The sequence below is a fragment of the Sphaerodactylus townsendi genome, linkage group LG05, assembly GCF_021028975.2.
Source record: "Sphaerodactylus townsendi isolate TG3544 linkage group LG05, MPM_Stown_v2.3, whole genome shotgun sequence".
NCBI lineage: Eukaryota > Metazoa > Chordata > Lepidosauria > Squamata > Sphaerodactylidae > Sphaerodactylus > Sphaerodactylus townsendi.
The window spans coordinates 135335713-135361037 of record NC_059429.1 but is presented as its reverse complement, the minus strand read 5'-3'; the positions used below and the strand labels follow the sequence as shown (position 1 = coordinate 135361037).

Below are 25325 nucleotides of genomic sequence, written 5' to 3'. Positions count from 1 at the left end.
AATCTTGAACCCATGACTCCTGGTCCTAGTCTCCTAGGAGCACCTTGAACCCATGACCACCTTGAACCCTAGTCTCCTCTGAGCTCGGCTAAGGATATACGAGCTCGGCTGAGGAACAACGAGCTCGGCTGCTGTGCGGAACGACAGCGAGTCGAATTCAGGAAGAGAAAATCAGGCGGACGCAAGTCGAGCTCTGCAGAACGTACTGTGGGGAATCACCCGTAGGCAGCCAAGAAGGAGCTGACTAAACAGAGAGGTTTTGATGGGCTGCTAGCTGAGAGCAGTCGGGGGTCCTTTGGTTCCAGCTGCAGCGCTGCAGGAAGGAAGCTGAGCGGGAAAAAGAAATCAGGCGGGCCTACCTGTTTCCCCCGTGGAATTTTACGACCAGGTCCTCAACGTTGGCGCGGCAGCGGGAAACCCGCACCAGAGGCCGTCCCCGGCCCTCCTTGCCAACCACGAGGAGGGTGGAGAGGGACAGCGGCTGTACAGTGATGTCAACGGTGCCTCCGTCAGGCCTGCAGGAAACAGATGCAGGGGTCGGGGGTGAGCTATTCAAGGGCACAAGGCAGAGGGGTGTCTGGCAGATAGAATACAGGGCTGGTCTGAAGGAGCATTTTGGAGAACATTCATGCAATCAATAGGATATTTGCCCCAGCCAGGGGTCTGCAACCTGCGGCTCCCCAGATGTTCATGGACTACAATTCCCATCAGCCCCTGCCAGCATGGCCAATTGGGCTGATGGGAATTGTAGTCCATGAACATCCGGAGAGCCACAGGTTGCGGAGCCCTGCCAGCCGTAACAACATAAAATCAGTCCAGTGGTCCATCTAGTCCAGCATCCTGCCTCACACAGTGGCCAACGGGTTCTTCTGGAGGGCCCACACCGGGGCATAGAGGCCGAGGCCTTCATAAGAATATCAGAAGAGCCCAGCTGAATCAGACTAATGGTCCATCTACTCCAGCATCCTGCCTCACACAGTGACCAACCGGTTCCTCTGGAAGTTCAACAACGGGGCATAGAGGCCGAGGCCTTCATAAGAATATCAGAAGAGCCCTGTTGAATCAGACGGATGGTTCATCTTCTCCAGTATCCTGCCTCACACAGTGGCCAACAGGTTCCTCTGGAGGGCCAACAACGGGGCATAGAGGCCGAGGCCTTCATAAGAATATCAGAAGGGCCCAGCTGAATCAGACTAATGGTTCATCTAGTCCAGAATCCTGCCTCAAACAGTGGCCAACCGGTTCCTCTGGAAGCTCAACAATGGGGCATAGAGGCCGAGGCCTTCATAAGAATATCAGAAGGGTCCAGCTGAATCAGACTAATGGTTCATCTACTCCAGCATCCTGCCTCACACAGTGACCAACCGGTTCCTCTGGAAGTCCAACAACGGGGCATAGAGTCCAAGGTTTTCATAGGACGGCCAGGCCAGATCAGAACAGAGGTCGATTTAGTTCAGAATCTCATCTCACACAGTACCCCATCAGGTCCATCAACAATACACATAAAAGGATATTGCTTCCTGGCTCTGGGATTCAGAGGTTGACTGCCGCTGAATGTGGAAGTTCTCTTTAGTCACTATGGATAGCAGCCACTGACATTCATCTCCTCCAGTGGGAGTGATTTCCACATTTTAATTATTCATTTAGTTACTCATTGTGTGCAGAAGTATTTCCTCTTGTTTGCCCTGAATCTACTGGCCATCAGCTTCAGTGAATGCCCTCAATTTTCTAGTACTTTGCAAGAGAAGAAAAATCGACTCTTTGTCAATTCTCTGTGTAACCCCCATGCTCAGAATGGGTTGACCCAGAAAGGGGTGGAGACTCAAAGCAGCAGAAGGATGCAGAGCTCATAGTTTGGAGGAGACAAGGCTACCAGACTCGGACCTTGATTTGTATAAGCCCTTAACACCTTGTTAAGGTAACTGCAATGTTGTTGGGAGGTAGTTGTTTATTTTTGCTATGTTGTAAATGTTGGAGTTTATTGTTTCAGGGGCCCCTTCCGCACACGCAAAATAATGCATTTTCAAACCACTTTCACAACTGTTTGCAAGTGGATGTTGCTATTCCGCACAGCTTCAAAGAGCACTGAAAGCAGTTTGAAAGTGCATTATTCTGTATGTGCGGAATGACCCGGGGTTTCTTTTGTCAGGATATTGAAAATTCCAAGGTGGTCATATGCTGGTCTAGAATGACTGGAATGTAACAGTCAGCAGAATTGTAAAGGTCGGAGCCTCTCTGTCTGGGTCTGCAGTGATTGGCATGTAACAGTCAGCAGACACCCCCCCCATAAGGTTGAGTTGGCACCTAGTCCTTCCGCTGTGCACTAGGCCAACATCTTTTTGTGGTTGTCATGGGTGAGAGTTCTCCTGGAAACCTTCCTCATGTTGAATCCTGTTCACCAAGCCCTTGGAGTCTTCAGGAGCCAACCCACGTGCAAAGAAGAATTGGACTTGGCAGTATCAGGAGACTGTAAATATAAGGACTTGAAAATGCAACCTGAACAGGACCTTGAAGTGTGATGTTAAATGTTGATGTTATATGTTAAGAAAGTAAACCATTTTGTTTTTAAAATTTGTTGTTGCAAACTCATTCCAAGTTCTGCCCCACAGAACCCACAGATAGAGGTTACATCTGCATGCTGTAATTTTATAGGCCTCTATCATGTCACCCTTTGTGGGCTCTTTTCTAAACTGAAAAGTCCCAGACTCTTCAGCTTTTCCTTGCTTCGACCCTCAAATCATCTTGGTTGACCTCTTCTGTATTTTATCCAGTTCTGCAGTGACTGTTTTTGAGATATTGTAGCTCAATCAAGAAGGATCACAACAACCAGTTTTAGGTTGCTGCGAATGGCCGACAGGAATCCCACGCTACCTCGTATCACCTGGGGCCCAAGTTCCTCTCCATCCTTAATGTAGGGACTGGGGATTTAGGCACGAGCCCTCTTCACGCAACAGGCCCAGTCACTTGGAATGTGCATTTCATTCATGGGGGCCACCACTCACAAGCCCACCCCTCTCTGCTCAGCAGCTCGAAGCCTGCCCCCGACGCCAGGTTGAAGTCTATAAAATTATGCCTGGGGTAGAAAATGTCAACAGAGAGAATTTTTTCTCTCTTTCTCACAATACTAGAACCAGGGGGCATCCATTGAAAATGCTGGGGGGAAGAATTAGGACTAATGAAAGGAAACACTTCTTCACGCAACGTGTGATTGGTGTTTGGAATATGCTGCCACAGGAGGGGGTGATGGCCACTCACTTGGATAGTTTTCAAAGGGGCTTGGACAGATTGATGGAGAAGTCGATCTATGGCTACCAATCTTGATCCTCCTTGATCTGAGGTTGCAAATGCCTTAGCAGACCAGGTGCTCGGGAGCAGCAGCAGAAGGCCATTGCTTTCACCTCCTGCAGGTGAGCTCCCAAGGCACCTGGTGGGCCACTGCAAGTAGCAGAGTGCTGGGCTAGATGGGCTCTGGTCTGATCCAGCAGGCTCTTTCTTATCTTCATATGTTCTTAAATGCCTTAGCAGACCAGGTGCTCAGGAGCAGCAGCAGCAGCAGAAGGCCATTGCTTTCACCTCCTGCCTGTGAGCTCCCAAAGGCACCTGGTGGGCCACTGCAAGTAGCAGAGTGCCTGGCTAGATGGACTCTGGTCTGATCCAGCAGGCTCTTTCTTATGTTCATATGTTCTTAAATGCCTTAGCAGGCCAGGTGCTCAGGAGCAGCAGCAGCAGCAGAAGGCCATTGCTTTCACCTCCTGCCTGTGAGCTCCCAAAGGCACCTGGTGGGCCACTGAGAGGAGCAGAGTGCTGGGCTAGATGGACTCTGGTCTGATCCAGCAGGCTCTTTCTTATGTTCATATGTTCTTAAATGCCTTAGCAGACGAGGTGCTCAGGAGCAGCAGCAGCAGCAGAAGGCCATTGCTTTCACCTTCTGCCTGTGAGCTCCCAAAGGCACCTGGTGGGCCACTGCGAGGAGTAGAGTGCTGGGACAGATGGACTCTGGTCTGATCCAGCAGGCTCTTTCTTATGTTCATATGTTCTTAAATGCCTTAGCAGACCAGGTGCTCAGGAGCAGCAGCAGCAGCAGAAGGCCATTGCTTTCACCTCCTGCCTGTGAGCTCCCAAAGGCACCTGGTGGGCCACTGCGAGTAGCAGAGTGCTGGGCTAGATGGACTCTGGTCTGATCCAGCAGGCTAGTTCTTATGTTCTTATGTTAGATACGTTCTTACCCGAACACAGTTCTCAGCTTCCAGTTGCCGCTGAGCGAGACTTGGCCGTTTTGGATGGTAAGATTCACACCCAGCCCCTTGGAAAAGCTGATGGCTGAGTCGTCTAGTTGAAGTTGGTGAATCTGGATCCTGAAAAGAAGCACAGAGAGACACATAAAGACCACCCTACTATTGAATGGCTCCTCCAATCTCAACGCAAAAGCTTGGTAACCCAAACGCTTAGTAACCCAGGGGCTGACGGGCACATCTAAGTCGGGATCGGATTACAGCGGTGCCGTAGCATCTCCACTGGCTTTCGGTTGAGTACTGGATCATGTTCAAAGTGTTGGCTTTCACCTTCAAGGCAGGCTTCGTGTGTAGGAGGAGGCAAACAAATCCAGTTCACCCAACGAGAGCTGGCCACTCACGTGGAGGAGTGGGGAATCGAACCCGGCTCTCCAGATCAGAGTCCACTGCTCTTAATCACCCCACCACCACTAGAACCTGGTGTAGCAATAACATTTTACAACGTAAGGACAATAAGCAACAGATTGACAATCACGTCTGGATTCTTTCACAAATGTAGCAGAAGAAGAAGAAGAAGAAGAAGAAGAAGAAGAAGAAGAAGAAGAAGAAGAAGAAGAAGAAGATTTCAGCAGCATCGCAGTCCCAATGTCCAAACAAACTAAGAAGAAGAAGAAGGGTTTGGATTTATATCCCCCCTTTCTCTCCTGCAGGAGACTCAAAGGGGCTGACAATCTCCTTGCCCTTCCCCCCTCACAACAAACACCCTGTGAGGTAGGTGGGGCTGAGAGAGCTCCGAGAAGCTGTGACTAGCCCAAGGTCACCCAGCTGGCGTGTGTGGGAGTGTACAGAATTCCCCAGATAAGCCTCCACAGCTCAGGCGGCAGAGCTGGGAATCAAACCCGGTTCCTCCAGATTAGATACACCAGCTCTTAACCTCCTACGCCACTGCTGCTCCTGTTAAACAGCAGAGGAATGTTTAACTAAATGGCTAGTGTGGACACTGCCCCCCCCCCGCCCCCAATTGAGTTCAAGCAGTTTCCATACCACAAACTGATGAGGCCCCTTCCGCACATGCAGAATAATGCACGTTCAATCCACTTTCAATGCACTTTGAAGCTGTGCGGAATAGCAAAATCCACTCTCAATCAATTGTGAAAGTGGATTCAACTTGGATTATTCTGCCTGTGCAGAAGAGACCTGACGTTGGTGGCATTAAATCTACCTTTGAACTCCGGTTTGAGGAGCAGTTGATCAACAAGAGGTGGGGAAGAGAAGTCAGAAGTATGGGTGGGAGGGAGAAGAGACCCGGAGGAGAACACTCAGTGGTGAGCGATGGCGGAGAAAACGCTCTCGCTTACCCCGTTACAGAGTATTGAACGTCCCCCAGAAGCGGCACGTCCTGGGACCCATGAATATCTGGAATGGCATCCTTTTTCAGCATTGAATTGACCATGCGCAGCCCAAACTGCTTTCCTGCAAAGAGAGAACGGGGGCATAATGGCCTGCTGGAGACCCCTGGCCCTGCGACGATGCGGCTGGCCTCGACCCGGGCCAGGGCCTTTACGGCTCTGGCCCCTGCCTGGTGGAATGCTCTACCTCCAGCTGTCTGGGCCCTGCGGGACCTTGGTGAGTTCCGCAGGGCCTGTAAGACGGAGCTGTTCCACCGGGCCTTTGGGGGGTGGGCTGGCCACGGTTCTACCGCCCCCCACTGAAACTGAGGCTGCCTGTTTTTCCATCTTGGTTGGGCCCTGATTCCATCTTGGGCCCTGCCTACTCCCTCCCCCTTTTTGGCCTTCAGATCAGGCGCCTGTTTTTAAACAACTTCTGTTGTTTTAATCTATATTTATTGTTAGTAACTGATGCTTAAGTTTTTAATGGGTTTAAGTTCTGTGTTGTATTGATTTGCTGTCTTAGAGAACAGCCATATTGTGATCCGCCTCGAGCCCTTCGGGGGTGAGGCGGCCTATACATTTAACAAATAAATAAATAAATAAAATTGGAGAGGGGGAAAGAATCCCTTTGTCCCTTGCATGTCACGGGAAGTTGGTCTTGGTTCCTGCAAAAGCAAGGGACAGAGGGTTTCCCCCCCCCCACCCTACTATTCCCATTCCCCTTGCAGGGGAGGGGCCATGGCTCAATGGCAGAGGCATAGCCAGGGAAAACGGAACCCGGTGCAAAATCTGAGTTTCGCGGCACCCCCCACGTTCGTTTGTGTTTTTTGTATTTTTTAGTGTTTTTCCGTTTGTGGCCTGCAGGGGGTGCAGTTTTAGGCTAGCAGCACCAAAATTTCAGGGTATCTTTAGAAGACTCTCCTGATGATACCACCCAGGTTTGGTGAAGTTTGGTTCAGGGGGTCCAAAGTTATGGACCCTCAAAAGTGTAGCCCCGTCTCCTATTAGAAACCGTGGAAGCAAGCCCTTTAGCCAGAGTCACTTGCTTTGGATCCCCTGAACTGAAGCACTGCCAAACCTGGGCAGTATCATCAGGAGAGTCTCCTAAAGATACCCTGAATTTTCGGTGCTGCTAGCCTAAAAACTGCGCCCCCTGCAGGCCACAAACTGAAAAAACAACTAAAAATACCAAACACAAACGAACTTGCAATTTTGCGCCCCCTACAAGGGGGCGCCTGGTGCAATGCATACACACACCGGCCCCCTGGTAGTTTCGCCTCTGCTCAATGGTCAATAGGGTTGCCAATTTCCAGTATGACTGTGGCGGTTTATTTCTGTAGGCCTGTGTTGCAGGAATTTTTTTTTTTAAGAGAAGCATTTCCACATGAAAGTGCGAAAGCAACCCAGATTGTTTACATGGGCTCCAATCACTGCCCAAGGCATGCATGTGAATGGGAAAAAGAAAAATGAGTTCCTTTATAATGACTGCTACCCATTATACACATGCTGTGTGGAATCAATCACTCGATGGGCAGAGTTAAGAGAACCAGGCCTGGAGAGCTCTCTGCAGAAAAATTCCAGGGAAAGGAGGGCGTACCTCTTTGTGTGTAAACAGAAATGGGAGGAGGGCCCTCTGCAAGCCCACTGCGCAGAGAAGAGTCCCGAGGTAAGCATTCCCTGTGTAATTATGTTGCTGACTTTAATTGTTAATTTATTATTATACATCGCTCTGGGCCCATTTTATGGAGAGAGGTTTAAAAATTAAATAAATAATAATCAGCAATGGCAAACCACCCCATTAATGTAGTCTGCCTAGCAAATATTGGGATGTAACATCACTCCGTCGGTCAGTAATGGGCAGTGCTTGCATAGGGGACTACCTTTACCTCAAGAGACCTTGGAGAACCTCTACCCTTCTGAGTAGACAGTACTGATCTTGATAGAGCAACGGTCCGATTCAGTAAAACTGCATATTTATGTGTGCCTTTTGAGAGGGGATTTTGAGAGGTGATTTTGTTTCAGCTCAGCTGAGGTCTGGCATATAGGCTCTACGCAAATTGGGCATGCCAGCAGTGGCTGATGGGAATTGTAGTCCATGAACATCTGAAGCACCAGAGTTGGACACCCCTGCTCCACGCTGTACAAAGCATGCGGTGGGAGACATACCATATTCCAGCGCCTTTGGGTTCACTTGAGCTTTCAGACCTGCGGGGACACCCCCAACCTGCACCCCAGAGGCCAGGAGAGGCAGGGCAAAGAGCCAGAACATCTTCCACAGGTTCCGCAGGTACGCAGCTTCTCTGGATCACCTGCGAGAAGGAACCAGAAAGCAATCAGGACCACCTCGAAAGGACAGCGCTTCACAACAGCAGGATCATAGACCGTGATCGACAGATGGTCGCCCAGACTCTTCTTGAAGGCCTACCCAACCCCAACCCCCATGGAAGAAAGCCACAAGGTAACTAGGGCTCATTCCGCACATGCAGAATAATGCACTTTCAAACCGCTTTCAGTGCTCTTTGAAGCCGTGCGAAATAGCAAAATCCACTTGCAAACAGTTGTGAAAGTGGTTTGAAAACACATTATTTTGCGTGTGCGGAAGGGGCCTAGGTTTTAGGTCAGTATCCATATTGATCTGCAGTAGAACCACTAGATTTGAGTCCAGCTGGACCTTAGAAACTAACAAGATATTTAGATTTAGAAACCTTTAATGGCATATATATATAAACTATACAATGGAAATTAAAATTGGCTGGTAAATTAAAAAAAAAAACAAGCATCAGGAGAGCTGGAATATTAAGCCACGGAATTGGGATTGAGTCTGCTAAGCATTTGGGAACGTTCAGTGATGACCACACACAAGAATCTAGCAGTTTGGTCGATGGTAGCAGTTGAGTTGCTGTCTAACAAGAACAAAGTTTTGACAGCATCTGTAGCGTTGCCTAGACCAGCTAAGAGAGGATTAAGTGGTCTTTCCCGCTCTACAGCATATAAAGGGCAATATAATAGAACATGATGGACGGTTTCTTCAAGACCAGGATTGCAGGGGCAAGATCTATCAGAGGATGGAAGATGGTGCTCTCTGTTGTATCGTCTGGTAGAAGGAAGAACATTGCATCTGGCTAAGGTGACAGCGCGTCTCAGAGTGGGCTCATGTAGGAGATGTAGATAGTTAGCAGGAGTGGGAAATACAAGATATTTTGGTTATAAGATTTTGAGAGTCAATGCTCCCTTCGTCGGGTATCTGGGAAGCGCTAACTCTTGAGAGCCCAAAATCTTGTTGCTGTCTGAGGTACTAGTGAACTCAGATCATAGAATCATAAAGTTGGAAGAGACCCCAAGGGCCATTAAGTTCAAGCCCCCTGCCATGCAGGAACACACAATCAAAGTACTCCCGACATATGATCATTCAGCCTCTGTTTAAAAACCTCCAAAGAAGGAGACTCCACCACACTCCGAGGCAGTGAATTCCACTGTCCAACAGCCCTGACAGTCAGGAAGTTTTTCCTGAGTTTAGGTTGACTTTCTTTTCCTTCACCTTGAACCCATGACTCCTGGTCCTAGTCTCTGGAGCCGCAGAAAACAAGCTCGCTCCCTCACCAACATGACATCCCTTCAAATATCATGTCACCTCTTAACCTTCTCTTCGACAAACTAAACATACCCAGCTCCCTAAGTCTCTCCAAATCAAGCTAAGGTCATTCGATTTGAGAACCAGCATGGTATAGGTGGTTAGGCATAGTGGAATCTAATCTGGTGAACCAGATTTGTTCCCCCACACCTATACATGAAGCCTGCTGGGTGATCTTGGTCCAGTCCCAGTTCTCTCAGAACTCTCTCATCCCCACCTGCCTCACAAGGTATCTGCTGTGGGGAGAGGAAGGGAAAGGAGATTGTAATCCGCCTCGAGTCTCCTAACAGGAAAGAACGGCAGGTATAAATCCAAAGTCCTCTTCTCCTCTTCTAGTTTTCCTGTCAAGCCATTCTCACCATTACATAAGAACATAAGAACATAAGAACAAGCCAGCTGGATCAGACCAGAGTCCATCTAGTCCAGCTCTCTGCTACTCGCAGTGGCCCACCAGGTGCCTTTGGGAGCTCACGTGCAGGAGGTGAAAGCAAGGGCCTTCTGCTGCTGCTGCTCCTGAGCACCTGGCTGCTAAGGCATTTGCCATCTCAGATCAAGAAGGATCAAGATTGGTAGCCATAGATCGACTTCTCCTCCATCAATCTGTCCAAGCCCCTTTTAAAGCTATCCAGGTGAGTGGCCATCACCACCTCCTGTGCCAGCATATTCCAAACACCAATCACACGTTGCGTGAAGAAGTGTTTCCTTTTATTAGTCCTAATTCTTCCCCCCAGCATTTTCAATGGATGCCCCCTGGTTCTAGTATCGTGAGAAAGAGAGAAAAGAGAGAAAAAGTACAGCGTTCCTCCAAACATCCTTTCCAAAGCCACCTTCCTGCAACTGATATTCATGTAGAAAATGCACACCCCGCCTATCCAGAGACCAGCTAGAGGGGGCTAAGGTTAAAAAAAAATACAATAAAATTGTTAAAAATAAACAGCATAAAAAAGGAGGCAAAGAGCTGGGTTTTATACCTTATTTTCCTCTACCTTTAAGGATTCTCAAAGCAAATTATTCTACCCCATTTTATATATGGACAAATACAATTACAATTGCCTTCCCTTTTTATGTAGTGAGATGATTGGAGTAGGGTCTGAGAGACCCCAGGTCAGACTGCCCACTCTGTTTCACTAGCACCCTTAAAATGACTGCTGCCATGCTTAGCAGCAGTGGCGTAGGAGGTTAAGAGCAGCAGTGGCGTAGGAGGTTAAGAGCTCGTGGATCTAATCTGGAGGAACCGGGTTTGATTCCCAGCTCTGCCGCCTGAGCTGTGGAGGCTTATCTGGGGAATTCAGATTAGCCTGTGCACTCCCACGCACGCCAGCTGGGTGACCTTGGGCTAGTCACAGCTTCTCGGAGCTCTCTCAGCCCCACCCACCTCACAGGGTGTTTGTTGTGAGGGGGGAAGGGCAAGGAGATTGTCAGCCCCTTTGAGTCTCCTGCAGGAGAGAAAGGGGGGAATATAAATCCAAACTCTTCTTCTTCTTCTTAGTTTGTTTGGACACTGGGACTGCGATGCTGTTGAAATCTAGCAATACAAATCCAAATTACGTTCAGAGCTTTGAGCTTGGAGGAAGACCGGCTGTGCCTTCGCCAATGGGCAAACTCCTCGCCTTCCAATGGGCTTCTCTAACCCCCTTTATCAGTCTGCCCCACTCTCCAAATTTATTTGCAAATCAGTGCCAGGAAGCCTCAGTCTGGGCTGGAAGATGGAAACTCCTCCATTTCCCCATTTCTTCTGGCCATGAAAACGGAGGGTCAGAAAGGAACTGAAGGGCATTTATCCATATTCACAGCTAGCCAAGTGTCTCCTTGAGAAATTCCACGCCCTCGTCTGAGCCGTGCGCTCAAAGATATGACCAAAACAGACAGCCTAAGCAGATTTGCATAGGGCAGTGGTGGCGAACCTATGGCATGGGTGCCAGAGGTGGCACACAGAGCCCTCGCTGTGGGCATGCACGCACATTTTGTCATGTAGGGGGGTTTGCTTCTAAGTAAATGTAACCCCCATGCTCAGAATGGGTTGACCCAGAAAGGGGTGGAGACTCAGAGCAGCAGAAGGCAGCAGACCTCATGTAGTTGGAGGAGACGAGGCTACCAGACTCGGACCTTGGTTGTATAAGCCCTTAACACCTTGTTAAGGGTTTCTTTTGTGGTTGTAATGGGTGAGAGTTCTCCTGGAAACCTTCACCATGTTGAATCCTGTTCACCAAGCCCTTGGAGTCTTCAGGAGCCAACCCACTTGCAAGAAGAAATGGACTTGGCATTACAAGACTGTAACTAGAAGGACTTGAAAATGCAACCTGAGCAGGACCTTGAAGTGTGATGTTAAATGTTGATGTTATATGTTATATGTTAAGTAAACCATTTTGTTTTTAAAATTTGTTATTGCAAACTCATTCTAAGTTCTGCCCCACAGAACCCACAGTTAGAGGTTACATAAACCCTCCTACGGTCATGATTCACCCATTTGAAACGTTGCACGGTTGCTTCAAAACAAAGCCACCGGCTACCACCAAGCTTATTCCCGAGTAACACGTGCCTCAGGTTAAATTGCCGTGTTGGCACTTTGTGATAAATAAGCGGGTTTTGGGTTGCAATTTGGGCACTCGGTCTCGAAAAGGTTTGCCATCACTGGCATAGGGCCTCAGTGGTATAGAATCGTTGGATCATAGAGTTGGAAGAGACCCCAAGGGCCATCCAGTCCAACCCCCTGCCACGCAGGAACACACAATCAAAGCACTCCTGACATATGATCATCCAGCCTCTGTTTAAAAAACTCCAAAGAAAGAGACTCCACCACTCTCCCAGGCAGTGAATTCCACTGTTGAACAACCCTGACAGTCAGGAAGTTCTTCCTAATGTTTAGGTGGAATCTCTTTTCCTGCACCTTGAACCCATGACTCCTGGTTCTAGCCTCTGGAGCAGCAGAAAACAAGCTTGCTCCCTCACCAACATGACATCCCTTCTAATATTCAAACATAGCTATCATGTCCCTCCTTAACCTTCGCTTCTCCAGACCAAACACCCCCAGCTCCCTCAGCCTCTCTTCATAGTGCATGGATTCCAGACCTTTGACTATTTTGGTTGCCCTCCTCTGGACCCGTTCCAGCTTGTCAATATCCTTCTTGAATTCCGGTGCCCAGAACTGAACACAGTACCCTAGGTGAGGTCTGACCAATGCAGAGTAGGGTGGTACTATTGCTTCCCTCGATCTAGACACTATAGTCCTATTGATGCAGCCCGGAATCGCATTGGCTTTCTTGGCTGCTGCATCACATTGCTGACTCATGTTCAGTTTTGTGGTCTACTAAGACTCCCAGATCCCTTTCGCATGATTAGCAGCATGACAGCTCTGGCTTGGGAAGGGGAGACCCCTCAGCAGGATATAATGCTAGATATAATACTAGCTAGCTAATACTAACACTAGCTAATGCTAATACTAGCTAATACTAGATATAATGCTAGATATAATACTAGCAGGATATTAGCAGGATATAATACTAGCTTGGCTGCTAGTGGACATCCCAGGACATCGTCACGTAGCCCTGGCTCCCTAATTGCTACCGGGTCCAATTCAAGGGGATGGTACTGACGTACAAAGCCCTGCATAGCCTGTGTCCTATTTGTCTAAAGCAGCGGTCTGCAACCTGTGGCTCTCCAGAGGTTCATGGACTACAAGAAGAAGAGTTTGGATTCATATCCCCCCTTTCTCTCCTGCAGGAGACTCAAAGGGGCTTACAACCTCCTTGCCCTTCCCCCCTCACAACAAACACCCTGTGAGGTAGGTGGGGCTGAGAGAGCTCAGAAGAACTGTGACTAGCCCAAGGTCACCCAGCTGGCGTGTGTGGGAGTGCACAGGCTAATCTGAATTCCCCAGATAAGCCTCCACAGCTCAGGCGGCAGAGCTGGGAATCAAACCCGGTTCCTTCAGATTAGATACACGAGCTCTTAACCTCCTACGCCACTGTGGAAGGGGCTGATGGGAATTGTAGTCCATGAACCTCTGGAGAGCCACAGCTTGCAGACCCGATCTAAAGGAATGCTCCTCCCATATAAATCTGCCCAGGTGCTGAGGTTCTGGGGAATGGGAGTCACCTGGAAGACCTTCTCTGTGGTGGCCCCAGAACTTTGGAACACTCCCCCCCCACTCCAGAGGTCCCCCAGGCATCTACTCTTCAAGAGTTTAGGTGCCTGGCCAAGACCACCCTATGTACCTGGGCTTATGGGTGATCCTTCCTGGGCAGCACCTTTTCCCTGTCCCTCTCCCAATACCCCCCCCCTTTTGGTGCCTCTACTACCGTACCACCTGTCTTTGGGTTTTGTCCCAGCCCAATGTTAAAATGTGAGGAAGGGCATTATGGGGGGGGGGGTCGATTGTGTTTTTAGGAGGGTTAGGGTGGAAGATAGGGAGGGTTTTTAAAATGATCCCCTGAAGAGGCCAGCCACAGGTGCAGGCGAAACGTCAGGAGAAAATGCTACTGGAGCACGGCCATACAACCCGGAAACCCCACAACACCCTCAGTGATTCCAGCCGTGAAAGCCTTCGGCAATACAGTTTTTAAAATAGTTTTAGGATGTTTTTAGGATGTTTTATCATTGTACCCTGCCCAGAGACTTTGGTGGTGTGCGGGAAAGAAGTACAAAGATAAGTACAAAAGTAAATAGATGCCATCCTCCTAAGGTTTTCTCCAACTGAACTCATGTCCATAGTGTAGAGATCAGTTGCAGTTCTGGGAGATCTCCAGCCTCCGCCTGGAGGTTGGTAACAGTACCCCCAGGTCACCCGTCATGCCTTTAGGTTCCTGTGCAGTCAAAATGTTGGCCTCTGGATCTCTGCCCTTGAGAGCCCTTATCTTCTCCCCCAAAGCATTTATTCGCTTCCTAGAATGGTCAGTACAAACTGCAAGGATAACCTCTATCTGTGGGTTCTGTGGGGCAGAACTTGGAATGAGTTTGCAGCAACAAATTTTAAAAACAAAATGGTTTACTTTCTTAACTTATAACATCAAACATCAACATTTAACATCACACTTCAAGGTCCTGTTCAGGTTGCATTTCAAGTCCTTCTAGTTCAGTGATGGCGAACCTTTTCGAGACCGAGTGCCCAAATTGCAACCCAAAACCCGCTTGTTTATCGCAAAGCGCCAACACGGCAATTTAATCTGAATACTGAGGTTTTCATTTAGAAAAAATGGTTGGCTCTGAGGCGTGGGTTACTCGGGAGTAAGCTTGGGGGTAGCCGGAGACTTTGCTTTGAAGCAACCGTGCAACTCTTCCAACGGGTGAATCATGACCCTAGGAGGGTTTACTCAGAAGCAAGCCCCATTGCCAGCAACCGAGCTTACTCCCAGGTAAAGGATCGCGCTTTCGTTCTTCGCATGAAAATCAGTGGGGTTTAACAGCGCTTAACAGGGTTACCTGCACTATTTCCCCAAAACTAGGTCTTAGGTTTAATGCTAATAATCAAGCCCAGCGGCCCAGGCCAGCCAAGATGTTGAGCGAGGCGACTCTGTTTGTCAATGCATGTGCCACTGAGAGGAGCTCCTGAGTGCACCCACCTGGCACCCGTGCCATAGGTTCGCCACCACTGTTCTAGTTACAGTCTTCTGATATTGCCAAGTCCAATTCTTCTTTGCAAGTGGGTTGGCTCTGAAGACTCCAAGGGCTTGGGGAACAGGATTCAACATGATGAAGGTTTCCAGGAGAACTCTCACCCATTACAACCACAAAAAGAACCCTTAACAAGATGTTAAGGGTTTATACAAATCAAGGTCCAAGTCTGGTAGCCTCATCTCCTCCAAACTACATGAGCTCTGCAGCCTCCTGCTGCTTTGAGTCTCCACCCCTTTCTGGGTCAACCCATTCTGAGCATGGGGGTTACACAAGCATGAGCTAGTCTAGCCCAGCAGAGACAGAGCGTGTTTGGCAGGAGAGGAAGAGGCCGGTTGGTGGGACGGTCGATAAGATTCTCCGGACTCTTATCACCCGCCTACGTGCCATATCTTCGAGCTGCAGTTTGTGGCCTGGTGACCACGTTGCTTAGTTTGTTGGAACTGGAGCATTTCGAAAGAGAAGCGGACGAAAAGAATCCTGCTCTTTGGTGGACTTGAGAGGTGGGGCTGAACTCAGTGCCCAGTGTTGCAAGCGAGAGCCGGATTCGAGTCCAGCAGCCCCTTAGAGACAAACAAGATTTCGGGGGTAGAAGTGTCCAAGTCAAAGTTCCTTACGCAGAGGTGGGATCCAGCAGGTTCTCACAGGTTCCTGAGAGGTTACTCATTATTTGTGTGTGCCGAGAGGGGGTTGCTAATGGGTGATTTTGCCCCGTGATTTTTGCCTTAGTTACGCCCCTCCTCTCAGCAGTAGCGTGCAGAACTTGGAGCAGTCTAGCAGGAGGTGAACCCGAGAGTACGTTAGCGTGGCAGCCTATGGCACTCGCGATGCGATTAGATTTCCTGCCCAAGGACCCGGTGCAGCGAGCTGCGTCAACCTTGCGCACGAAACCCCGCCCAGGAATGCCCAGCCGTCGATAATTGCCGCCCAGCCCCATTGGCGCTACACCACAGTTTGAATCCCACCACCATGGGAACCTGTTACTAAAAATTTTGGATCCCACCACTGTCCCTATATCATACATCTGCTTCAAAAACTTATACCCTGAAAATGTTGTTCGTCTCTAAGGGGCTGCTGGATTTGAATCTCGCTTTTCCACCCCAGACCAAGATGGTCACCCCCCTGAAACAGCTGAAAGCAAGAGCAGGTTACTTAATTGAGCATAAAGGGGCTATCTGTGGCATGCTGGGGATAATTAGGAAAGGAGTTGAATATAAAACTGCAAAGATGTGTCATGCCCTTATATAAAGCCGTGGTGCGACCGCACTTGGAGTACTGTGTTCAGTTCTGGTCGCCACATCTCAAGGATATTAGTATTTCCAGGTCAATGTCACAAGCCTTTATTGGCATAAAATAAACATACAAAATCAGCATACAAAATTTGCCCTGAGAGGTTACTCATTATTTGTGTGTGCCGAGAGGGGGTTGCTAATATGGTAAATCTCAAGGATATTGAAGCGATAGAAAAAGTGCAGAGAGGGGCAACGAGGATGATTGAGGGACTGGAGCACCTTCCCTATGAGGAGAGGCTGCAGCGTTTGGGACTCTCTAGTTTGGAGAGGAGACGTCTGAGGGGGGATAGGATTGAAGTCTATAAAATTATGCATGGGGTAGAAAATGTCGACAGAGAGAAATTTCTCTCTCTTTCTCACAATACTAGAACCAGGGGGCATTCACTGAAAATGCTGGGGGGAAGAATTAGGACTAATCAAATGAAACACTTCTTCACGCAACGTGGGATTGGTGTTTGGAATATGCTGCCACAGGAGGTGGTGATGGCCACTCACCTGGATAGCTTTAAAAGGGGCTTGGACAGATTTATGGAGGAGAAGTCGATCTCTGGCTACCAATCTTGATCCTCCTTGATCTGAGATTGCAAATGCCTTAGCAGACCAGGTGCTTTCGGAGAACGCAGCTTGAGCAGCAGAAGGCCATTGCTTTCACCTCCTGCAGGTGAGCTCCCAAAGGCACCTGGTGGGCCACTGCGAGTAGCAGAGAGCTGGACTAGATGGACTTTGGTCTGATCCAGCAGGCTAGTTCTTATGTTCTTATGTTCTTATATTCATTTCCTGTTCACCGCTGCATTTATTTGTTTGCTGCAACCCTTTCGTGGCATTGTCCTCCGTGGGGGAAAGGTGGAGTTACAGACATTTCTGTTTCAAATCTGCTTGTCTAGCAAGTTCAGTTTCAGGATTAGTCCCTCAAAACTGCACAGAGCAAAGTTTCATTAGCAACACAGCAAAACGATCAGAAGAATTGATGCCAGTAATACACTGGGTTTCCATCTGTGTCTGACGGACCATCTGTCTGTCCCTGTGCACCAATTACAGGCTATCCCACCACGTAGGGTGGCTCATCGGGCATCAACCAGACCCCACGCCTTCTCCTCCCCCAATCGTCCAGACCTAGTTTCAGGGCAAACCATCCACCAAATCCAGTGGTGGGATCCAAAAAGTTTAGTAACAGGTTCCCTTGGTGGTGGGATTCAAACAGTGGCATAGCGCCAATGGGGCTGGGCGGGGCACAACAGGGGCGTGGCCGAGCATTCCGGGGGCGGGGCATTAATAATTTCTCCGTTACTGTAAAAAAACTCTTACTGTTAAAAAAAGTTTCTAATTTCCAGCGGGTATCTTTCTGTCCATAATTTAAACTCATTATAGCAAGTCCGATTGTCTACTGCCAACAGAAACAACTACTTCTCCTCTCATTGACCGCCTGTCAAATACTTAATACTTTCAAATACTTAATTTTGTTTCTAGAAATCAAAAGAAGGACACTTTCCTTAAACAGGGAACTTGACCATATTTCTAAAACATGTTTTGAAAACAGCCCAACAGGGAGAATGATCCCGTTTTCTACCTTCGCTAACCAGCCACATCGGAAACAACGGGACTTGATGATTTTTGGACCTAATGGAATTTCTAACGGAAAAGCAGACCCAATGAGTAACCCCCTCTCGGCACATGTAACCCCCATGCCCAGAATGGGTTGACCCAGAAAGGGGTGGAGTCTGAAGGGAAGCAGAATGCTGCAGAACTCAGAGCTCTTTGGAGAAGACAAGGGTACCAGACTCGGACCTTGATTTCCTATATAAGATATAACACCTTGTTAAGGTAATTTATGCAATATTGTTACAGGAACTACTACTAGGAGAAGGTAGTTGTTGTTTTGCTGTGTTGTAAATGTTGGAGTTTATTGTTTCAGGGTTTTCTTTTGTGGTTGTAATGGGTGAGAGTTCTCCTGGAAACCTTCATCATGTTGCAACCTGTTCATCAAGCCCTTGGAGTCTTCAGGAGCCAGCCAACTTGCAAGAAGAAATTGGACTTGGCAATATCAGTAGACTGTAAATAGAAGGACTTGAAATGCAACCTGAACAGGACCTTGAATTGTAACGTTAAATGTTGATGTTTTAAAAGTGTTAATTGTACAGAAAAGTAAACCATTTTGTTGTTTAAAAATTGTTGTTGCAACTCATTCCAAGTACTGCCCCACAGAACCCACAAGCTGAGGTTACACACACACAAAGAATTAGTCACCCACTCTCGGGAACTGGTGAGAACCTGCTGGATCCCACCTCTGACCAAATCCGAACTCAATTTAAGCCCCACTTTTGCTGCTGTCCGAACAAAATGGAACACAGAACCCAGCTGGATGTTGGGCAGCCTTTGTCGAGTCTTAGTAAAATCCCTGCTGCTAAAACTGGCATGTATCAGTTTATAAATGAAGGCACAGACGAAAAAGGTGTATCTACATTTTTTTTTGCATCAGGTCTTGAAGTCAGTGTATGGATCCGGGGGGCAGGAGGAGGGGTGTAGCTAAATGGCTGTGTAACCCCTATACTTAAAGAATGGAGTTGTGCCCAAATGGGTTGACACAGTAGAGGTGGAGGGCGCTCGGAGCAGCAGAGAGGCTGCAAGAACACTTTTGCAGAAAAACAAGGCTACCAGACTCGGACCTTGATTTCTATAAGCCCTTAACACCTTGTTAAGGTAATTTGCAACTATTGTTGGGAGACTACTGGGAAGGTAGTTGTTCGTTTTTTTGCTGTGTTGTAAAATGTTGGAGGTTTATTGTTTTCAGGGTTTTCTTGTGTGGATTTGTAATGGGTGAGAGTTCTCCTGGAAACCTTCATCATGTTGCAACCTGTTCATCAAGCCCTTGGAGTCTTCAGGAGCCAGCCAACTTGCAAAGAAGAATTTGGACTTGGCAATATCAGTAGACTGTAAATAGAAGGACTTGAAATGCAACCTGAACAGGACCTTGAATTGTAACGTTAAATGTTGATGTTTTAAAAGTGTTAATTGTACAGAAAAGTAAACCATTTTGTTGTTTAAAAATTGTTGTTGCAACTCATTCCAAGTACTGCCCCACAGAACCCACAAGCTGAGGTTACACACACACAAAGAATTAGTCACCCACTCTCGGGAACTGGTGAGAACCTGCTGGATCCCACCTCTGACCAAATCCGAACTCAATTTAAGCCCCACTTTTGCTGCTGTCCGAACAAAATGGAACACAGAACCCAGCTGGATGTTGGGCAGCCTTTGTCGAGTCTTAGTAAAATCCCTGCTGCTAAAACTGGCATGTATCAGTTTATAAATGAAGGCACAGACGAAAAAGGTGTATCTACATTTTTTTTTGCATCAGGTCTTGAAGTCAGTGTATGGATCCGGGGGGCAGGAGGAGGGGTGTAGCTAAATGGCTGTGTAACCCCTATGCCCAGAATGGGTTGGCCCAGAATGGGTTGACCCAGTAAGGGGGTGGAGACTCGGAGCAGCAGAGAGGCTGCAAGAGCTCTTTTGCAGAAGAAGCAAGGCTACCAGACTCGGACCTTGATTTCTATAAGCCCTTAACACCTTGTTAAGGTAATTTGCAATATTGTTGGGAACTAGTGGGAAGGGAGTTGTTTGTTTTTGCTATGTTGTAAATGTTGGAGTTTATTGTTTCAGGGTTTTCTTGTGTGGTTGTCATGGGTGAGAGTTCTCCTGGAGACCTTCATCATGTTGCAACCTGTTCATCAAGCCCTTGGAGTCTTCAGGAGCCAGCCAACTTGCAAAGAAGAAATTGGACTTGGCAATATCAGTAGACTGTAAATAGAAGGACTTGAAATGCAACCTGAACAGGACCTTGAACTGTAACGTTAAATGTTGATGTTTAATGTTAATTGTAAAGAGAAGTAAACCATATTGTTGTTTAAAAATTGTTGTTGCAACTCATTCCAAGTACTGCCCCACAGAACCCACAAGCTAGAGGTTACAGCTGCAGCCCAGGGTCATTTGGCCCTGTATGTCCTCTTGGGCAGTACTCCCCTGCCACTGAAACCCATTCAGGCAAAAAAAATATCTTGATAGTTTCGGGTTTGCTACAGTCGGGTTTACTACAGCCATGGTGCGACCGCACTTGGGAGTACTGTGTTCAGTTCTGGTCACCACATCTCAAAAAGGATATTGAAGAGATAGAAAAAGTGCAGAGAAGGGCAACGAGGATGACTGAGGGACTGGAGCACCTTCCCTATGAGGAGAGGCTGCAGCGTTTGGGACTCTTTCGTTTGGAGAGGAGGCGGCTGAGGGGGGATAGGATTGAAGTCTATAAAATTATGCCTGGGGTAGAAAATGTTGACAGAGAGAAATTTTTCTCTCTTTCTCACAGTACTAGAACCAGGGGGCACTCATTGAAAATGCTGGGGGGAAGTAGGACTAATAAAAGGAAACACTTCTTCACGCAACGCGCGATTGGTGTTTGGGATAGGCTGCCACGGGAGGTGGTGATGGCCACTAACCTGGACAGCTTTAAAGGGGGCTTGGACAGATTTATGGAGGAGAAGTCGATCTATGGCTACCAATCTTGATCCTCCTTGATCTGAGGTTGCAAATGCCTTAGCAGACCAGGTGCTTAGGAGCAGCAGCCGCAGAAGGCCATTGCTTTCCCATCCTGCATGTGAGCTCCCAAAGGCACCTGGTGGGCCACTGCGAGTAGCAGAGAGCTGGACTAGATGGACTCTGGTCTGATCCAGCTGGCTTGTTCTTATGTTCTTATGTTCTTATGACACTCCACGTAAGACAAGTAGAGTCGATCCTTTTCGAATTTCTGCCTTCCTGGCCTACATTACCTCTATCTTCTCTGGATTCGGTTTCAGTTGAGTCCCTCCTCCTATACTGTTGAGAAAACTTCAATTCACCCTCAGATTTCGACATGCCAGTGTTCAAGACCCTGAGCCCGTAACGCAACACGCAGTGAAGCAAGCCTTTCACGGGAGCTGAGATAGCTTAACTCTGGACTGCCCTGAGGTTAAGACATTTCAAGTGGTTTCCAGTTGCAGATCAACCATTTAAGGCTATAATCTTGTCCATATCCAGGCAGCGACGTTTGCTTACTTCTGAGTAAACACACAGAGGATTGAGTTCTGTGCATGCCCGTCCCATGCTTAATGCCCTCCTCCCAATATCTTCTGACCAAAGCTAGGGGCTGAGAGATCTCCTGGAATTTATCTGGAGATCAATTTCTTGGAAAGAAATGACAGCTTGAGGTCCCTTCCGCATGGGCCAATAAACCCGGGTTAAGGACAGTAAAAAAAACCCATTTTGGAGGAGTAGTAGTAGTAGTAGTAGTTTGGATTTATATCCCCCCTTTCTCTCCTGCAGGAGACTCAAAGGGGCTTACAATCTCCTTGCCCTTCCCCCCTCACAACAAACACCCTGTGAGGTAGGTGGGACTGAGAGAGCTCCGAGAAGCTGTGACTAGCCCAAGGTCACCCAGCTGGCGTGTGTGGGAGTGCTCAGGCTAATCTGAATTCCCTAGAGAAGCCTCCACAGCTCAGGCGGCAGAGCTGGGAATCAAACCCGGTTCCTCCAGATTAGATACACGAGCTCTTAACCTCCTACGCCACTGCTGCTCTCTTGAGGGGAAACTTCGCACAGATCCCATCCCTAATTCTAATCTGGAGAACCGGGTTTGATTCCGCGCTCCTCCACCTGTTTGGCAGAGGCTTATCTGGTGAACCAGATGTGTTTCTGCACTCCTACATTCCTGCTGGGTGACCTTGGGCTAGTCACAGTTCTCTCGGAACTCTCTCAGCCCCACCTGCCTCACAAGATGTCTGTTGTGGGGAGAGGAAGGGAGAGGAGCTTGTCAGCCACCTGGAGTCTCCTTACAGGAGAGAAAGGTGGGATATAAATCCAAACACTTCTTCTAAAGTGAGTCTGCCCCATGTTACTTCCCCCAAACCAGATCTTTTGAGAATCGCACTGTCCGCAATTCTTCTTAAAAATCCCGGGTTGAAGCCATTTGTGAGCTTCCCTCTCAAAAAATTTCCCAGCTTACATCTGCATAGCCATGCGGGGTCACGGGGTCGTCTCGTGGCATTTTGAGACATCAGCATGGCTGTGGGGGTCCATTTGTACATGCCTGCATAGCTATGCGTTGGTGGGGGGGGTCAATTTAACAAAAGAGACACCCCTCCGTGCGAAGGCGTGGCAGCAACCTGCATTGTTTCCGCGGGCTCCAACTGCTGCCTGCACGGATGCATGCGACCGCAGCAACAGGAAAGAGGGTTACTTTGTCCCTACTGTAACCCAATGATCATTTGCTGTGCAGAAAGGGCCAATTCTCTATGGTATCACTTCCCCCTGCCCAAACTCTGCCCCCCTGGATTCCCCCCCCCCATCTCTGCACCTCCAGGAATTTCCCAGCCTGCAGTTGGCCATTCTAAAAATTGCATCATCTCAGAGGGTAGTGTGATGGGGAAATGACTAAGCTAGCCTTAAGCGACTCCACGTTTGTTAAATTGTTGAACTCTGTATGCATTCTGTTTGCTACCCCGTTTCCCCGAATATAAGACATCCCCTGAAAATAAGACGTAGTAGAGGTTTTGCTGAAGTGCGAAATAGAAGGCATCCCCCGAAAGTAAGACGTAGCAGAGTTTTTGTTTGGAAGCCTGCCCGACGAACAGAACACAGAAATATAAGACATCCCCTGAAAATAAGACATAGTGCATCTTGGGGAGCAGAAATTAATATAAGACACTGTCTTGTTTTCGGGGAAACACGGTAGCAGAATCGTGATTACTATTGAAGTAAGGAAAAAACAAGGAATGTTAATGGGCGGTTGTCAAATAGGCTACCTTTCAGAGCGAGGCAGCACCTAACAGCCTGACAGTCCACCCGGAGAAGCGTCCGGAAAGTTATCCGAACTGTAGAATGAAGCGAATGAAATATTGCTTGAAAAGCTGCACTACCCAATACCTGCTGAGCGTTTAGGTGCAAAGAGCCCAAAAGGAAGGCTTGCAGGGAAAATAGTTCGACTAGTTGGAGAACAGACAGTTCGTGTTTGCCTGCTGGTATACGGCGAACGACAAATAATCTTTTTGAGCAAATAATCACTGACTAATGGTTGTGAAGCCTGACTTCTCTCTGTGATACACCTCTGAAGATGCCAGCCACAGATGCAGGCGAAACGTTAGGAACAAGATCTACCAGACCACGGCCACACAGCCCGGAAAACCCACCACAACCAGTTGAATCCGGCCGTGAAAGTCTTCGACAACCACTGACTAGTTCTTTGGAAATGTCAGCGGGCAAAAGATCATCATGATTTCTGTAACAGGGGCCAGTTTGGTCTACGGTGGAACAGTTAGATTTGAGTCCAATAGCACCTCACTAGCCCGGTATATTCCCTATGCACCTGAGGCCACCTTTCCAGAGACCTTGGCGACCAAGGTGCAATTGGACTCTAACAAAAATAGCAGATTCTAATAAATTTTATTAGCTTGTCTACCCAGTAGTCAGGTATATTACCTGAAGCCACCTTTCCTGAAACCTTAAAGACTGAAGTGCTACTGGACTCTAGTCTAATAAAATTAGCCAATTCTCATAAGCGTTATTAGCATGTATCGTCGAAGGCTTTCACGGCCGGAATCACTGGGGTGCTGTGTGGTTTCCGGGCTGTATGGCCGTGTTCTAGCAGCATTCTCTCCTGACGTTTCGCCTGCATCTGTGACTGGCATCTTCAGAGGATCTGAGCCACAGATGCAGGCGAAACGTCAGGAGAGAATGCTGCTAGAACACGGCCATACAGCCCGGAAACCACACAGCACCCCAGTGATTAGCATGGCTACCCACTAGCCCGGCATATATTTGCCTACTAACCGTAGCCCATCTTTGCAGACACTTTTCCAGAGTCCTTTCCAGAGATTTTAGAGACCAGGGCGCTACCAGAATCAAGTCTAACAAAAACCACAGACTCTAATAAGCTTTGTTAGCGTGGCTACCTATCATCCAGGTATATAGCCTACTCACCTGAGGCTACCTTAAGGCACGCAAGGTGAGCCGATGCCTGAGCCCTCTCTTCCCCCAAACTGTCAGATGAAAGGCAGGCTCGATCTGACAGCAAGCAAGCACACCTGGTCAGACACCCACTGGTAGAATCTGCCGGGTTCCTGCCCAGGTAGGATTCTAATTATTGGTTTCCACGTGAGGAGGGGCTTGTGGCGAGGATCCCGCCCCTCTGGAGAGCTGCTGAGAAGCTCCAGCCGTGTTTCCAAGGTCTCCCCAGTCTGGTTGGACCAGTAAAGCTCCCTGCGGATCAGGCCTTCTTCTCCGTAGCCGGTTCCTCCCCCGGCTGAGTCGCAGACACCCACAAGATGACTCAGGACAGGAGGCAGATGAGAAGGAAAGGGAGTTTAGGGGTGGCAAAGTGAGCCTCTGACTGTTCTACTGCAGCAGAAGACAGATCGGACGCGTGAAGGGTGGGGTTTAAATCTAATCAATCAACGGACAGTTAAAGAGGTGGATGAAGAATGGGGGAAGTTGTAGCCAGGAGAACAGGATGTGCTGTTTTTCTCATGCAACAGCCAAAAGCTGTTAAGATATGCAGACTTCCGGCTGTATTTTAGCCCCTTGGTTCTACCATTTCCATTCTGTGTGTGTGTGGTGTGTGTGTAAAGTCTGCTGAGTAAGAAGAGAAGAGAAGAGTTTGGATTTATCTCCCCCCTTTCTCTCCTGCAGGAGACTCAAAGGGGCTGACAATCTCCTTGCCCTTCCCCCCTCACAACAAACACCCTGTGAGGTAGGTGGGGCTGAGAGAGCTCCGAGAAGCTGTGACTAGCCCAAGGTCACCCAGCTGGCGTGTGTGGGAGTGTACTGACTAATCTGAATTCCCCAGATAAGCCTCCACAGCTCAGGCGGCAGAGCGGGGAATCAAACCCGGTTCCTCCAGATTAACCTCCTACGCCACGAGCTCTTAACCTCCTACGCCACTGCTGCTCCTGTTGTGTAAGGACTCCTGTTGTGCTAGGGTTGCCAACTCCAGGGCAGGACATTCCTGGATATTTCAGGGAGGGTAGAGTCTGGGGAGAGCACCGTTTGGGAAGGGAGCTCTCTTTTCTCCAGATTTCTGAGAGGAGAGGAGTGAAACATAGGTGAACTCTCGCTCCCTGAAAGCAATTTCCATTAGAACTCGGTGAAA

At 48.4% G+C, this 25325-nt stretch overlaps 1 protein-coding gene across 1 annotated transcript; it reads right to left on the bottom strand.

The window, feature by feature from the left end:
* Positions 1 to 215: 215 nt before the first annotated feature.
* Positions 216 to 24542, bottom strand: LOC125433440 (lipopolysaccharide-binding protein-like). Its single transcript, XM_048497948.1, has 6 exons — positions 24158 to 24542; positions 7790 to 7932; positions 5591 to 5705; positions 4227 to 4355; positions 360 to 515; positions 216 to 327 (listed from the first exon to the last, which is right to left on the bottom strand). The coding sequence occupies exons 2-6, from the start codon at positions 7890 to 7892 to the stop codon at positions 216 to 218; spliced, it is 615 nt and encodes a 204-aa protein (XP_048353905.1). The 5' UTR covers positions 7893 to 7932; positions 24158 to 24542.
* Positions 24543 to 25325: the final 783 nt, after the last annotated feature.